The following is an 18,168-nucleotide window of genomic DNA, read 5'->3' as shown; positions in this document are numbered from 1 at the left end:
GATTCTCTTCAGGACTCTGACTTGGTTTTGTTTTGGCTCTCAATTGTGCTGCCGACAGATGTCCATTATCTGTTCTTCAATTTATTGCATTAATCAAGGCTTACATTTTATGGGTGTGTGGAAGCTCTTGATAATGATTTAAAAACGGTCCAGGATCTTGAGACTATTGAAATGTAGTTAGAGCTCACGGGCGCGTCGCCATGAATTTCTTCTGCAATAATTCTGAATGTTTCCTGTGTGAATGGAAAACTACATGAAAGGAGGCTCCTTGATTATGTGAAACCCCACACACCTTTCTGTGATTTCAGTGTCTTGCATCATGGCATGCTGAGGCCCCAGCCCTGTCCTCTGGCATCTCTGCAAGCCGGGAAACTCGTCTGGAAGTGGTCAGTGAATAGTTATGCAGCTACATATCCGATTTCATCTGCCTGACTGGTGTCCTGCGTGTGGACGTAAGCAGGGTGATGGGGCTGGCGGGGGCGTCTGCGTCTTGTTGCTGTACGTGTGGGTAAAATCCTCAGATCAGACACACAGTTTCTCTTTCTCTCTCTCTCTCTCACACACGCTCTCCCTCTCATTCTCTGACACATTCTCTTTAACTCTCACACACACACTTGCACTCTCTCACACGCCTACTCTTTTGCCCCCACACGCCACTTGAGGCCGCTCAGAGGCAAGCCGCTCTTACTTTCTACCCTGCCTACTTCCTTCATCCCGCCTCAACATAACCCCCGCCCCTCAGTGTAACTAGTTTTGTTTATTAACCAGTGCATGTGCCGTCAGCTTGAGCTGGCCTGTGGATATGGCTCAACTATATTAACTGTTTCTGTGGTTCTTATGGCCGTTTTAATTCATTACAAAATTTGTTGATCAAAAAAATTAAACTGGAAGAATTATCAATCTGATTTCTTAATAAAAGAATCTGCACTCGTTCCCCTTTAGTCACAGCTGATGGCGCCCTCTTCAGGTGAAGTAATCTCTGGACATTTTCTCCTATAATCCGAAGGGTGATTTTATGTGCTCAAGACAATTCTTGTAACGCTACAATTACCTCCTCGTCCCTCTCGCTTATTTTCATTATACAGTGAGGCCAGCTCTGTGTAATGGAAATACGCGAGAGTAGGACTCGGGGTAATGCAATTACCGGTTAGTTATAGAAGAATTACTCAGATTTTTAGTGCTCCTCTTCGTAATTTACCTGTTATTTAATTTATCTATTCTTTACGTTGACAGTCACTTGGTTCGAGATATGTACAGCGTGCTTGACACTTATTTGAACCTCATAGCATGTAATTAATTCAAATTGTCATTGGGTCTTACACTTTCAGAAAGTCTTCATCCGGATAGATGGTTCCAGGGGCCAGTGTTTGACCAACGAAACCTGGCCTGTGTTACTATGGTTGGTGTAGTTTAGAGGGTAGGAATTTTCTCCACAGTGGTGATTAGCAAGTGGGTGAGGATACACTTGCTAAATCTGGATGGGTTTATATACACGTTGTTCTTGCTTCGCCTCCCAGTGCTTCATTTACCAAATAATTCACCTTAAACCATATCATTTGTTTGTAGCAGGACGTTTTAAATATTTGAGCGACCTGAGGTGTAGGGAAGCTAGGAAGGGAGAGCAGGAAATAGAAGCTGTGGAGGGCAAATAGGGTAGAAGGTAGAAAGGAGGAGGGGATGGGGATGGGGCAGAGGCGGCATGGAGGAACTGCTGTGTGGCGTTTTAGGCTCCGATTGAATTTTCTCGATTTATGCCCTTATATAGGCATAGAAATCAAGCCCTTATTTGGGCATAGCCCATGCTACCCAAATACAGGCATGGCTACTTCCATCCGTTCACCAAACGTCACAATGATTTCTTGGAAAACCAGCTTAAGTTGTTAGGGAACTTCCCCATGCTTGAATATTGATTTCTCCAAGAACTCAGTTACTTTACAATGAACAACTATTCTCCAGGGGTTTATTTCTGACGTTCATATGCCCGACTTTACTTCAAACTATGCCATTCCTAAACACCTTCAAGGTATAAATATACCTTCACTTGCTATAGCAAGATATGGTGGTTCGGAGCAGTTCAATGACCTACTTGCCCGACGCAGCTCGCTACAGCAAGTGCCGAAGGAAGCTGACTCTCCAGCTGACGCACTGATCAGGAAGCTGCCTTTCTCCTGCCGAGAATCCAGCTCCAGTGTTTCCGGCTCCACTTGCGGGGTGTAGGGAAATCGACTCCCCGAGAAAGAGATACCAGACCTCCTTCATTCTAAGGTATGGAGCTGATTAGAACCCAGAGATACCTTTGGTAGATTCTTGGCAAAAACAAAACCTATGCTAAACAATACTTACTTCTTCCCTCGTACTAGACTTAGGTTAGGTACATTGGGGTAGGCATATTTTAGAAGCACCAATTGAGTATTTTAGTCTATGTTATTTATGTATGTATTTTTATATGGCTTAGAAACCATACAATGCTCTTACAGTATTATTTCATATTATTGTTTAAGCTGTACGCATTATACTTGTAGCAGTTCACTTCTCTTGCATTAAACCCTCTTTATTGAAAACGCCCGTCTCACTATTTCTCTGCAACTCTGTAGAAACGAAGCATGCATGATTGACTGAGTGAACTAGTTATCTATTGTTTCCACGACTCTGAGAGCTATATTCTTATTCTTGGGAAACAAAGTTGTCATGTTTATGTGGCTGTCAGAAACGAATCCCTTCTTGTGTATTCGAGAAAGGTTCTAGTGACCTCTGAGTTAGCTGGCACACACACAATTAAGTTTAGTATGTTCGATAGAGACCTACTGACATAAGTCCTACGTCAAATCTATAGGATATATTATTCCAATGCGCAGAGCCTATTGGGAATATAGGAACTACACTACAGCACAGTCTTTTAGTGTTGGCCACTTCCAATCCTGTATCCCTTACTAGCAAGCTGGTGTGGATAAGTCCTGCCCCGTCATTAACCTATGCTTGGTCGACTGCTCCTTACCCTGGCTCTAGACCCATTCTTGCCCGCGTAGTTGATGGCACAAGTACAGTAAAGAGCTGCCCTTTCCTGCAGCAGGTTGTGGTTGCTTGAACCATGCTGGGTCTGTTTGGATGGAACCGAGGTGGATAGATTGCCTGTCTCGGGCAGCACCAGAGGCCTGGTACAGGCCTGTATTTTGGTGCAGCGAGGGGGGTCTGGTCTACACGTTTTAAAGCCTCTTCAGTATTTAAGATACAGTGAATATGGCACTTTAGGCGCTATAGGCTTTAGTATCAGAAAGGTGACACGTTGGTGGGGGGGGCTACAAGTGACTCAGTAAGCTTGTTGGTACTTCATAAGCAACTCAAATTTGTTTACATCTAGGCCCTTTCAGTTTTCTTTGCATGTCTGTTATGTTGGAGGTTTGGTATTTATTCTATATTTTTGTAAGGTATTACATACTGCGACTAACCGAATCCATGAGCTGTGTAAACCACTTTAGAAGCTGATCTGCACTGGTATCTGATTGACCACAATTCCCCCTGACTGATAGCTTTTGTTAAAGGACATTCAGCCTGATTCATCATTCTCCCGTTTTGCGAGCCCCTAATAGCGAATCATAAGGAATCGCTATTAAGGACTTGCAAAACGGTATTCATGTACGAATTGCAAAAAATATTGCGATTCCTACATGTTCCTTATTTGCGAGTAGCAAATAAGGAATAACTCCCCATGCATTCCTATGGGCCTACAGGCCCATAGGACTGAATGGGGAGTTATTCCTTATTTGCGATTAGCAATTAGCTAATCGCAAATAAGGATGCGAATTCAAGGGTGCAGGGGTGTCCAAAGGACACCCTGTAGCACCCCTGAAATGTAATCTACATTGGTGTTGCGCACACACATGTCCAAAGGACATGTGTGTGTGTAACATGCAACTTAGAAAAATGCATTTAAATGCATTTTTCTAAGTTTTTGCTATTTACCGAGAGGTCTGACCTCTCGGTAAATAGCGGCCCAAAATTGCGATTTCGCAATTTTGAAATGATTCATGAATTGCATTTAAGGAATCTCAAATAGAGATTCCTTAAATGCAATTCTTCGCAAATGTGCGAATTGTTTAATAGCGAATTTTGCATTTGGGATGATGAATCCCAAATGCAAAAATTGCACTCGCAAAAGGCAAGATTCTGAGAATCTTGCCCTTTGCGAGTGCAATTTAGCTTGATGAATCAGGCTGATTGTCTCCTGCTTGGGACTCCAGGTTGAAGCAGTGCAGGCAAGGTGCACTGTACCCTAATGGTGGCAGGGTTAATGTGCGCCCTCTTCTCTATTTGGGGAGTAAAGCACAGCCATTTGTGAGTTGCATTTGGCCTCTCACATCCATGGTGATACTGCACTAAGACTATTAATGCCCCTGACGACATGCTCTAAACAAGCATTGGCAAAATCGATAGGTCTCGGCTTTGTGACCCTTTTGCTTTGCCATTTTTTTGGCATTATGTACAGCTCAGATTCTCTGCAGCATGGCTAATGGAACTAAATTTTAAAAAAGGTGCTATGACGTGGTAGTTTTGTTATTTTGTGGGCGCATACTTCATGCACATTTGAGCCTACAAAAGCACATGAGCGGTTTTTATTGGAGCGCAAATGGGGGGATGAGAGGCAAGTAACACTGAGGGACTGAGTGGGGGGTAAGCAACATGGCAGCAGCCTTGAAAGCAAGGTGCGGGGGAAGCAGGGCATGTGTAGGCGGAAGCAACACAGGCGGGTGGTAACAGATGGTTGGGGTGCCACTGGGCACAGAGCATCATGGAGCGGGCCAGGAAAGAAACACACGGACGAGAAAGCAGTGCGGGGAGGAAGAAGTATATGAAAGTATACGATGGCGAGCACATCACAGAAGTGGATGGGGAGAAGCACACAGCAAGTGTGCTCAGTTGGGCATTGGGCAGGGTAAGAGAAGCACATGAGAAAGACAGTTAAAAAATGCATGTACTCTTGTGGAGGGCTTAACTCAAAAGAAAGAAGCATTGGCATAGCCAATAGGTCTCGCTGTTAAGACTTTACAAAAAGGAATATATGCTTGCCTTAGTAAACAATTTTGAACACATTCCAAGGCTTTTTAACGCCATGGCAGAACAAGTATTAAAAATGCAATAGGTCTCACCTTTGATTAAGTTAAAGCCATTTGCTTTGCTGTACAATACCATTAGCAACACAAATGGCTTTAACTTAATCAAAGGTGAAACCTATTGCATTTTCAATGCTTTTTTATTACTGTAAGGCTATTTCTCCCATACACTAACACTGATTTATCTCATTACATTTAATAAGTGTTGGTTGGGATCAGATACAAAATGTAGTATACACTCAAATGAATTCTAATTTCCTCCAGGGGTGTGGAATTCCTATAGCCTGATGCCCAGGACATATTCTTTGGGGTCACAGGGAACAGGTATGTGTATTTTGTCCTTGAGACAAGTAGGCTCAACCCTTTGCAGCAGAAACCCTGGGGCTGCCAGTTGGCAGTACCACATTATGGATCAGGGAAGGGCACTGTCTGCGGTTAAGGAAAATTTGTTGCCAATATGTTAATGCAATCCAAACTTCTATTTATGGTTCATTAATTGAAACACTTTATTGTTAGGGTGAGTACACTAAGTAAATGTTATAAGCTCCAACTGCACCACTGACAGTGGTTCCAGTATAAAAATGTGTACACACGTTTTCAAAGTTTAGTAATATGAGGCTATGTATAATGCTCCCAGAATATTCTCTGATCTGATGCAAATATTTCCAGAAGCTTGAAAGCAATATTGATGATTCTTTGCTTTCAAAATAAAATGTTCATAAAAAATGAAAGCAAGAAAAAAAACATTTTGCTAAAGTACTGTAAAATTTCAGGTACAATTTCTTTGCAGCATCATTTAGTAACATGTGTTCATGCATGTTAGTATTTCCCCAAAATATTCACAATGAAAAATAGGGGAACCAGTTTCAATAAAATTATGGGAAACAAAAATAAACAAGCATTGGCAAAGTCCGCAGGTCTGACATTGATGGTCAGCCTTTTAGTTTTGTTAATGTATGACTTTTTTAGGCATGGTTCTTATTAAACCTTATTGGTGTGGGAGCTGCCGGGCCCTCACCAGTATAACAAACATTGGCAAAAGCAAAAAAAATGTTTGGGGTCTTAAAAAGCACACAGTGCCACAGTATTTCTTTTATTTATTTATAAAGTTTTATATAGCGCGGACTAGATCCTGAAGGATATAAGAGCGCTTTACAGTTATAGGTAAGGTAACAATCAGAACATGAGTCAAACATGGGTAGTAAAATAATCATAAGATCGATAGTTCATGCATAACAATCCAGTTATAAGTCCAGAGAGGACAGAGGGGGCTTTATGATGTAGCGTGTGATATAAGGGTAGTAAGTGAAAAATCATAAGAATGAATAATAGTCAAAACTATAGTAAAATCTAAACATGAATTATATGGGGCTTCTACTAAACATTGAATCAAGTGGTAAGCAACTAATAAAACACTTACAATCCTGGGTGCGCGTGGGATGGGGAAGAAAATGTGACAATGATTTGAGGGGAGCAAAACACAAAGTCATGTACAGGAAAATAAACACTACAAAGTAAACATATACAGGGGTGAATCATACTATACAACGATCAATGCCTTTCGGGCAGAAAATCAAGTACAAGAAAGGTGTTTATATTGTCCCTCCTATTAAGGCAAGAACTTCTTCATGAGGAATTTCTTTACTTCCAATTTGAAAGCGGCCTTGGAAGAGATCCTTCTAATTTTGGATGGAAGAGAGTTCCAGATTTTAGGAGCAGATCCCGAGAAAGCTCGGTGGCAAGTTTTTTTTTGCGGAAGGTCCCTGGTTTCAGGAGGAGGGAATTAGCACCCATTGACGATCTACCTCCTTCAGATAGTTCTAGTTTTTGTGCGAGGTAGGTAGGGGTTTTGAAGTGGAGGGCTTTGTGTGAGAGGCAGGCAATCTTCAGCTGAATTCTAGCTTCATAGGGTAGCCAATTTAGTGGTTTTAGAACCAAAGAGATGTGTGTATTACGCTTGGGGCCCATGATCAATCTGGCCGCTGCGTTCAGAGAGGCCTTTAGGGGGGGGGCAAAGAGTATTTAGGGAGTCCACATAGCGTGGCACTGCCGTAATCAAGTCTCGGTAGGACAAGCGCCTGGACCACTTGCTTGAAATCTGCTTGCGGTAGAAAAGGTTTCAGATTCCTGAGTGTTCTTAGGAGGTGGTTAGTTCCCTTGCACACGTTGCTGATGTGAGACTTCATATTCAGATGCTTGTCCAGAGTAATTCATAGGGATTTAGCTGAATCGATCATGCGGGGGGAGCAGTTGAAGGCGGTTAGATGATTCATCCATAAGTCGATATTAGGAGTATATTTCGGAGGAGAAATGAGGAGGAATTATGTTTTGGAGGTGTTTAGTAGGAGGTGGTTCATACTCAACCAGTTTTGGGTAGTCAGGAGGGTAGAGTTGAGTGAGGTGATGTCCTCCGGAGAAGAGATTTTCAAATATAGTTGGGTATCGTCTGCATACATGTGGAATCTAAAGTCTACGGAATTTAGAACGTTAGCTAATGGTTCCAGGAACAGATTGAAGAGAATGGGAGATGAAGAGGATCCTTGGGGAACCCCCATGCTGACAGGGGATGGCTGGGAGAGTGAGTGGTTCGCTTTAACTCTTTGGGTTCTGTGTTGCAGGAAGGATCCAAACCAATGCAGCACCTGACCTGAGAGGCCCATCCTATGTTCCAGAATTAATAGGAGGTTGTCATGATTAACAGTGTCAAATGCGGAGGAGAGGTCAAGTAGGATAAGGAGGCAGGATTCATTTCGATCCAGCATTGTTAATATATCATCAATTACATGAGTGAGGGTCGATTCGGTGCTATGTCCACTACGAAAGCCAGATTGATGTTGGTCCAGGAGGTGGTAATTTTCAATGTGTGCACATAGTTGTGATTGGACGCATTTCTCCAGGAGTTTGGCATGGGTAGGTATACTAGAGATAGGTCGGAAGTTGTTAAGATCTGTGCTATCGGCTGTGGGTTTTTTAGATATAGGCGTTACCTATGCTTCTTTGAGGCATTCTGGGATCAAACCTTGTGACAAGGAAGCATTGACTATCTTTGCCCAGAAGGGGGTGATTTCGTCCTTAACCAATTTGAAGATGTTAGGTGGTAACGGGTTATTGAAGTGATTGGACGGGTTGATAATCCGCAGAACCTTTTTGATATCATTTTCGTTAAGGGGGGTAAAGGTGTCCCAGGAAGCATTGTTCTTGATACCCCATCTAATTGTTGAAGTCGTGTCAGGAACAGCCAGTAGGAGTGCAGGTTCATTAGGTGGCAATAGTGCCTTCCTGGCTTCCAGATCAGTGATGATAAGCCTATTTTTCTCCATAAAAAAGGCAGCCAAATCAGCACAAGAAGGAGGTATGATGTCTGAAGCTGAGTGGTTAGGGGCTGCTACCGATTGTTGTTTAACCAGTTCGCAGCTTGGTTAAATTGGGTTCTGAAGTAGTCCGCCTTGGCTGTCTTGATTTGTTTGTTATATGCACTTCTTGCAGCTCTAAGGTTTTTTAGATTGTCAGCGGATGAAGTGGTTCTCCAGGACCGTTCAAAGGCCCTTAGGTTACGCCATTTAGAGTTTAGGTTGCCATTGAACCATGGTTTGGAAATTTTTGCAGGAACATTTTTTGGTTGGTGAGGGGCCATCATATCCATGATATTGGAAATGGAGGAGTTGTAGAAATCGGTGAGAGCATGTACTTCAGATAAGTATGTATGTGGAGAGAGGGCCTGATTGCAGCGGATAGCTAGTTCAGCTGTATTGAAATTTCAGAGATCCCTTTTCCAGACCTTTGGTTTGGTTTTTTGTGTCTTAATCCGGTGAACCTCCGAGTTGATATGGAAGGAAACGATGTGATGGTCTGACCAATCACAAGGTATGATGGAATCCAATGAGATGGATTGACCTTTGTAGATGATGAGATCTAAGGTTTCCCCTTTAGTGTGAGTAGGCTGGTCACAATATTGAATCAGATCGTGGTCGAGTAAGAAGGATTTTAGGCATGAGACTGCATGATCATTAGTGTTAGACCAGTGAAGGTTAAAATCTCCCAGGTAGATGTGTGACTGGGTGGAGTCTACATTGCCCGAAATTATTTCCAATAATTGTTCAATGAAGGGGAGATTGTCGCCTGGGGGTGGTAGAATGAGTGTAGTTTCCAGACCAGATGATTGTGAGAGGAGATACTGAGACAAAGGTATTCGCATGTTAACGGCGCAGAATATTCTGAAAGGAAGACCGCAAGTGTACTCCGGTGTATACATGCTAAGTCGCCACCCAGCTTCTTGTCTCTGTCAAGATGAATTATGTCATGGGTGGGGGGTACCAAGAGGTCGAGAACTGGAGTGGACTAAGATTTGTGCCAAGTTTCTGTGAGGATAATGATATCTATCTCATTCTGTTGAATGAGGTTGAAGATCTCGGAGGCATGCTTGCTAGCAGACCTACAGTTAAGTAGTGTGCATTTGAGTGGAGCCGCCCTATGGGGGGGAGGGGTCTGTGAGATATTGACTTGCTTGAGGTTATCTTTATTTATGAATCTGCAGATAAGGTAGGATTCTCTGTTAGGGTTAGAATGCATGGTATGGATTAAACCATTAGGGTTAGTGTTAAGGACCTCATTGGACGAGTAAGATTTGACCGAATTGTCGATATCGTTGGATGTGAGATCGGACGATCTTCTTGGGCGAAAGGCTGTGTTAGGTAGAGGAATAGATTTGGGGGTGGTAGGGGAAAGGGGATGGTCACAGGGAGGTGAGTCGGTGGCCTTGGAGGGGGCTTTGGGCCTGCTCGGACTAGCGAGGAGGGGTCTTAACAAGGGAAGATATTCAAGTGAAAGAGTTTTCAACGCGTGGAGTTCAAGGGAGAGATGTTGTAGCTGTAGGGAGATATTGTCCAAGCGTGCCAGCAGGTCTGGGTGTTGGGAGAGGGGAGGAGGGTGATTGTGGAGACCTGAAGAGGAGGGCGGGTGACTAAATGTGAAAGATGGGTCCGAAAGCGATACCGGGGGATGCAAACGGAGAGGGTGTGTTATTGAATATGGGTGGTGTCCCGGGGAGCATGGACCAGGAAATCGATTGGGTGTGGAGAGCAGCGGAGGGTGAAGGTGGGTGAGTGCACTGAACAAAACTAGTTTGTGTGCAGATATGCTTCTTGTGAAAGAGCAGAATGTGGTCACTCACAGTGAAACCAGCCGATACAGTGAGAGAGACAGAATTTTAATAAACACTAAAGGTCACGGTTAACGTCAGACCAAATTAGGGGCACAATAGTTAAAGAAAGTCTCAAAAGTTCACCCATGGTATATGTCCTTGCATTAAGTACTGCTATATGGCTTCCAATAATTAACAGAAGTAGGACAAGAAATAGTACTCCTAGAAAATATCTGTGAATTACATTTTAGCATGAGCTAATATGCATGTGTAGATTTGCTCATGCAAAAGTCTGAGGGGCACATGTATTAAAGTACAGTTTTGCACGCTCCACTCTACTGCACCCTACTCCATGCTACTATGTCACTCCACTCTACAACACTCCATGAGAGTCCACTCTACAACACTCAATGAGACGCCTCTCTACTTTACACCACTCCGCAACCCTCAACTTCACTCTACGCCACTCCACTATACGACACTCTACTCTACCCCATGCCACTCTCCTCTATGCCACTAACTTTTATCCATGCTGAACAGCAGATGATTTACAACATGGCTGAAACACATTGGTAAAGCCAATAGCTCTTGCATTGCACTTTTTAGGTCTCGCTAGAGTCAGCACATGTGTTGCTCTTGCGAGATATTTAGTAGGTGATTTAAAAGTGCTACCCATGCCGGCCACCAGCTTGCTATTACGCGCACAAGCACACGCGACATGCACAGCACTTTTTCCCGTTGCGCGTGCGCACAACTCACATCACCACTCTCGTTTTTTTAATTTCATTTCTCGGCCGCACGGCGTTACTTTTACGGCCGCACGGCTAAGCTTGTTTATTTAAGAGTAAGTGACTTTGAACTTTCTTCACTTTTGAGAGAAGGTATGCATGCCTAATGCAGTAGTGTGCTGCCTGTCACGGCTATTGGACGTTGCCTTCTGCTTGATTAAATTAATGGAAAAAAATAACTGAAGGAAGGGACTCTTGCTCATAGATACACTAGTTGGTTGCAATTTGCTTGCATCAGCATTTGTTTTGGCACTGCATACTTGGACATATGCAAATCCAGCATGATTCACAGTGGGCTGAGTAGAGTTAAAGCGGAAATGCAAGAAAAAGAAACGATAGAACAAAAACTCAAATTAAAGTGAAGGCACGCGACTTGTGCAGACTCATTGGAAGTGAAAGGTCGTTATAGTGGTTGAGACCGTGTCGCTCACCGGGGGTAACTAACCCGTCTTTTGTATAATTTTACGTCTGCAAACTATTGATTTTGAAGACTCAAAGTTATGATTTTTGGTTGTTGTATTTTTAAATGCTATATTGATGATGTTTAAAGTTTGGTTGTAATAAAATGTGATGCCAGTCCAACTATTAGAATATCGCTCATATAAAAGGTATTTTAACAGGCAAAATATAAAATATATACGTCCGTGTAAAAAAATATATATTATGATATATCTCAGTGCTATGGTTTCACTTCACAGTTAATTTTATTCTTTGCTTGCTCTATTTTTTGGATTGTCGTCCTAGATTAATAGTGTTCTTGACATCTAGTTAATGAATGATTTGTTAAGGGCATTTAATATAGCGTTTCCGACTTATCCCTGAAGGGGTATCTCGGCGCTGTAGCAAAGGCTTATTTCTTTATCCCGGACTGTGGATAGTGTTACCAGGGATTGCTTGCTGGAATGTACATTTTCTAGCACCATTTTTGAAGGAGCGCACATGTTCGTGTTTTGGAGGAAGCATTTTGAAATGTAGTCCATGATTATGGAACACATGTGAAGAACATGCGCATAGGTTACTGAGAGTGGAAAGTGTTTGTAGGTCTGGTTGAATTTCCTGAATGATATCTTTTTTGCAAGGAGGCATCGTCAGTAGAGAGAGCTGCAGGGATGACAGAGTCTTTCAGAATAATTCATGCTTCAGTGATGGCTGTGAAGTATGGCAGGTAGGAATGACAATGTTCAGTGATGTTGAAAGTCTTGTGGCAAAGCAACTGGGCAACACATACAAACATTTAATGTTTCATCCAGAAGGTGGTATGGAGGTGGCAAGTGATGAGCCTAGGGTACCAGTGGAAAGCCAATATCTGTTGTGGGTTACATGATTTCCATGGCATTGGAAAGTGCTTATAACTGATGGGACCTAAGGTGTTGCTGATTGCAAGAATAAGGATGGAAAGTGTGAGTGGTGTCAATGTCTTATTACTGGGCCCGGCCAGTGGTTCAGGGGTCAGTGTGGTTAGAAGAAATATGGTCAGCAGTAAACTCAGTGTGAAGCAAAAACACAACCTAGATCACAGTCACATTTGTTCCACATTACCGTTGAATGTTGTCGGTCAGTCTTTATTTACAAAGAGTGATGTTGTACTGGTGCAAGCAAATATTCCTCCTTATTGGAAACAAGGTAGATCGGCTAAGTAATCTAGTAATCTTCCCTTTTCACCTCTGCCACTGGTGTCATCGGAGTGTTCCCTTTCTTCTCAAAGAATTGCATTCAGGTGAGAGGAGGGTCCCAGGAGGACAGACATGATTGCTGGGTGGCCGTCTTGGCAACCTACTTTATATGTTAATTTCGCATTGCTGAACATTCTAAAATGAAAATGCAATGAAAAGGTCCAAAGCGGGTCAAGCAGAAGAGGGAAGCTAATATTTTTCCACTGGCCAACGTCCCCTTTAAAGGCTTAACTCAACAATATTTATTTTGGCACAGGTGTCTATCGTTCTCATTTCTAGAAGTGAGCACAAATATTTATTTTACTCTGTTAGACCATGAAATTTAATTTTCAATGGTATGGGACAGCCTTTGGGAAAAGAAACCTTAAAAGTAAACTGTCTAAATATCCTGAAAACTTTAACTATTCTTTTTTTTTATTATTCTTTTTATTGGGATTTTCCATTGTACATAAAGGTTAGTAATGCAGCATAGTATGTACATGCAAAGGTATGAGCAATAGTAGCGGTAAAATAGTCACATTTAAATTTAGCGAGCTTTACACGTATGACAAATGGTAATTGAAGTTTCATTAGATCATTAAACCACATCTTAAAATTCGGCAACAAAAGAAAGTAAACTCGTAGACTAATAGGGAGCGTGTAGGACGGGATGGTAGTCAGTAATAGTGAGCAGTGTGAATAATCGTGGTGTGTGCCGGGGTCAGCACAAGATATCGAAGTTGGGGGTTTCAGTGACCAATATCGTAGCTCGCATATGGCCGGGGGCACTTTGCGGATTGATAAGGAACGTGAATGGTTAGGTCTCGAGTGGCTTCCGTAGAGAGAGTCCGGGGAGTATCTTCCGGAGTGGTGAGGTTTAAGAACTGAGAAAGAAATGTGCCCCATTCAGGAGAGATGGTACTTTTTCGAATGTAACGCACGTGTTTCTTCTTAGCGGAGAGCTGCCATCCGCGGTTCCCCACTTGCGCATCGCACCACTCCATGCTTCCAAAGACGGGGTGGTGCGTGCTTTTCAGTACATTGTAATTATTCTCTTGGCTTATAGTAAAGCTAGGCTCCAGGGCCGGACTGGGAATCGAAACCGGCCCTGGCAAAGTGCTCGGCCGGCCCCCCCTCTCCCCGGGGGGCGCTCTTTGCCAGGGCCGGTTTTCGGCCGTTTTTGTTACAGGGCCGTTTTTTGCAGCTCTATATATATATATTGCGGCGCTGTAACAAAAACGGGCCCCTGGGGCCCAAAACCGGCCCCCACCCATGCGGCCGACCGGGGGATTGCCCGGTGCCCGCAACGGCCAGTCCGGGCCCACTAGGCTCGCAAACCGGGTGCGCACAATGTGACGTGTTTCTGCATTTAAAAATGCCAAGGGTGCATGCCTCCCAGGAGTTAAGGTCAGTGAATTCCATGAAGTCGTGTAGTGCGGTATGCATACCTTGCCAAATTAATGGCTTTTGTTTAAAGACTCTATCGCAAACATTCATAGTCTAGTCAAATATTTAAGCATGGTTGCATATAACAAAATCGTCCCAGACCATATTGCTTTTCTGTGTATTATCAGTCTCTGTTTTCATGATGTGGTCAGAATCCAAAGAAGTGATTCTTGAATGACATTTGTGGATGTATATATATCTGAGAAGTAGAATTTCCATGCACACCAGAGGTAAGTAGTGTGAAGAAATTTGTTAAAGTTTTCAGGATATTTAGACCGTTTACTTTTAAGGTTTCTTTTCCCAAAGGCTGTCCCATACTATTAAAAGAAGCATTGGTAAATACATTCATAATGACTTATTTATTGAGAAAGGCAATATATTATATTCGGCCAAATATTTGGAAGTAGCATACAACATACATATCAGTAAATCTGACTGTCCCCTTTAATTTCAGCAGCAGGAAGACAAACCAATCATACAGCAACTGTGTAACTAGACATACCTGATAGGGCTGGTCATATGCGGCTTCAGCTCTGTTATACTTTCAGTAGTTCTTAAAACAAACATTGGCATAGCCAATAGGTCTCGCCTTTGGGACCTTATAAGTATTTAGCTATGCAGCATAATATCCTTGGTGCAACAACATCAACTGTTGAATGGCTAAACACTTACATGGTCCCAAAGGCGAGACCTATTGGCTATGCCAATGTTTGTGTTAAGAACTACTGAAAGTATAACAGAGCTGAAGCCGCATATGACCAGCCCTATCAGGTATGTCTAGTTACACAGTTGCTGCTTGTTACCTTTACATTAGGCCATGTTGCACAGCACCTGGTGCTGCTGTACATTACGGTTTAAAATTTAGAAAAAAAGTGCTATGAAAAGGGTCAATGCTGGCTTCATTATAGGTCCACTTTAGGTTTTGCTTGCACAGCGCTTGCGAAATCTATTGTGAATAAAATATCTTAAAAATGGGCTTACACCCACCTTTACTCCGTATCGGTCCGTGGGCTTGCCACTTTACTTGTACTCCATTTCCATTGGTTGTAGGTTCTATTTCCTGTTTTTGCCTCTTATCAGTAACCCATGGCCCTAGACTAGTACTCATGCTCATCCACGTTTGTGGGGGGGGGGGCTGCTTTTATTAGGGCATCACGGTTCTTGGGAGAAGCTCCTCTCAAGCCGGGTCTCCTTTATATATACTTTGAAGGGGTTCTTGGAAGCGACTGCCCAGGTGCTGCATTTTCTGTCAGTTTACACTGGGAGGAGCGGTTTATCAGGTCACAGTGGCTCCTTGGGCGTTGCATGTTTTTGAAGGGCTCCCTGCTTGTGGTCAGAGCGGCTGCTTGGGAGCTGAATGTTTTTGAAGAGCTCCCTGCTAGTGGTCAGAGCGGCTGCTTGGGCGCTGAATGTTTTTGAAGGGCTCCCTGCTTGTGGTCAGAGCGGCTGCTTGGGCGCTGAATGTTTTTGAAGGGCTCCCTGCTTGTGGTCAGAGCGGCTGCTTGGGAGCTGAATGTTTTTGAAGGGTTCCCTGCTAGTGGTCTGCGCGGCTGCTTTGGCGCTGAATGTTTTTGAAGGGCTCCCTGCTTGTGGTCAGAGCGGCTGCTTGGGCGCTGAATGTTTTTGAAAGGCTCTCTGCATGCGCGTAACTTGCACATGTCATAGGCTATATGGCTTTCATGAATCACTTTATGGTTTCATTCCTAAACTCGCAAACCGGTTTATGGAAACGTGGGTGCACATTTTCAAGTTTCAAAGCACCCCTTTCAAATGTGCACCCCAAACCCAATTCATAATTGAGGCCTACAGTCAGGGGCATTTCTCGGCTGGTGCACGAAGGCTGCCTTCATAAACATTGGTTCCCATAAGCTACGTGGAAGGAAAGGTGCCTCCTTTCCAAATAATACCATGTTATAATGGCCGACACGGTATCACAATCTTTAAACAGGACTTGTTACTGTTTTACCCTTTTCCTTTACACTGAAATCACTCAAGATGTCTACACACTTTCACAGGGTCAAAATTCCTATGGACTTTAGTGGAGGATCGACAATTCGCCAGCAACCCATTACATGGAAGGGCTCTACTTTGTAAAACAGTTCTCTATTACCCCATGAGAAGTTTTCCATTGTTAATTTCCTGACAACGACACTTGCATGTTGGGGTTGTAACGTGCTTTAATCGACATGCTGCACGTTTCATGATAATTCTTCCTAATTGCACTTAATATTTTGAGGATTATGAGACCACCCTATCACAGTCTTTTAACAGGATTTGTCACGTTATACTTTTGTGACATTTTTTTCTTTTTTTCTTCTCTTTATAGTCCTACCAGTAACAGGACAATATGTTGCCTTTCTCAATAAATAAGTTATAACACTTTAACGGAGTTTCAATAACTGATATTGCACAACTGCTCACCAAGCTACAACTTACACAAAACAAACAGAGTATTGTATTTACCAATGCTTGTTTTAAATGGACTTCCATGTTCTTCCTTCCTAGGTCGACAACATGGGAATCACTGAGTTTGGTCATCAGATCCCATATTATTTGCACATGCAAATAGGCAATTCAGTTGTGGAGCAATGGTTAGAGACGGTGAAAGCAATCCTAAACTTCATTTTCCTCTGTCCAGGGCTTATCGGTACTGTCCTGAACAATGTGTCCCACGCCCGGCACATTAGCTTGTACAGCCACCTCTCTGCCCCCACTGTGCAAGGGCAACGGTCAAACTAATCACCCTGCAGCCACACCCTTGCTCTGATGACTTCCAGAGTAGCACTGATACTGCTGTTGTGCTGGCACTTGTGCCAGCTGAGGCCAGGCTCCCACCTTAATTACATCCTTGCAGGGCATGTTAAAGGGGCTGCCGAGGTACAAGTTGATTAATGAAAGGAGTGCTGACTAGGTCGAAGCCAGGTCCCCATGAGTACTGTCGCACCCCTTGTTTGAGGAAAAGTGCCGGTGACTGGGGGGGGGGGGGGGGGGGGGGGGAGAACATGAAAAAGTGCCAGTACTAGTGAGTACTGGCCTATTTAAAGCACTGGCATAGACTCAGCCCTGCTGCCCTTCGAAAGTCCTCCTTGGGTAAAGAAACGCCACCAGAAATGACATCCCTCGAGACAGAATATTGTTGACTATATGGGACATATTAATTGTATGTCCGCTGAATAAGGATCGTACATTCAGAAAATCAAGACTATACAAATATGTAATACTACACAAAAAAGTAAGACTATTTAAACGTAGAGTGTAATAAAAACATACGTATTGTAAAATAATCCTAGGAACAGTTGCAGTTGTAACACATTCCACAAGCCAAATTATTCCCAACAGTGAATGAAAACATGTTTTATTAGCAGGTTTGCTGAGGTAGTAGATAGGGCTTGTAATCAAACTTTTAGTGTCCGTCTTTACCTGTGGAAGTAGTGCGCGCAGAAGGTGAGCAGCAGCAGCCTGCATCCGGGGGAGCCGGGGTGCGGGCTGCAGAGCACCAGCAGAAAGGGCACTAGGAACGAGGGCAGCTCCTGCAGGAACCAGCCGAACTTGGCGGGCACAGATATGTACGTCTGCTTCTTCAGCACGTCCACGTGCTTGCCGTAGGTGGCTGGGGTGAACTTCTGTTTGACTAGCAGGAGGACGCCCAGCAGGCAGAGCGCCGAGCTCAGGTACAAATCCAGGTCCCGCGTGCACTGCATGCTGCCGCCGCTCTCTCGGACTTTCACCAGACTGTGCGCACGAGTGACTCTGCCGCGCGAGCGGAGGTTCGGTGCGGAGCCAAGAGAAGGAGCGGCGGCAATGCATCTACACCCCCCTGCCTTTCGATTTAAAGACTCCCTCCGTCACCCCCGCCCCTTACACCACCAGGGAGGGACAGGGAGGGGCCGCTCCTCTACCCCCATCTGGCGCCCGGCTTCCCAGTGCCACGAGGAGAATGCTTTTAAAAACACACACACAAATCAAAGGCTGTACTCGTAGAAGGAGCTTTAACAGTCAACACATCACAGTTTACTCTGTTACTCACATTACCT

At 43.7% G+C, this 18,168-nt stretch overlaps 1 protein-coding gene across 1 annotated transcript in view; it reads right to left on the bottom strand.

The window, feature by feature from the left end:
* Positions 1 to 17,947, bottom strand: part of SRD5A2 (steroid 5 alpha-reductase 2) — a 409,305-nt gene extending 391,358 nt beyond the window's left edge. The window contains exon 1 of the mRNA XM_078649283.1: positions 17,555 to 17,947. Coding sequence (XP_078505409.1) covers positions 17,555 to 17,835 — 281 coding nt within the window. The 5' untranslated portion in view covers positions 17,836 to 17,947. The remainder of the gene's footprint in view (positions 1 to 17,554) is intronic.
* Positions 17,948 to 18,168: the final 221 nt, after the last annotated feature.

This window comes from Lissotriton helveticus, chromosome 6 (genome assembly GCF_964261635.1).
Source record: "Lissotriton helveticus chromosome 6, aLisHel1.1, whole genome shotgun sequence".
In the NCBI taxonomy this organism is placed as follows: Eukaryota; Metazoa; Chordata; class Amphibia; order Caudata; family Salamandridae; genus Lissotriton; species Lissotriton helveticus.
The sequence above is the reverse complement of the archived record's forward strand: the minus strand, read 5'-3'. Positions and strand labels throughout refer to the sequence as shown.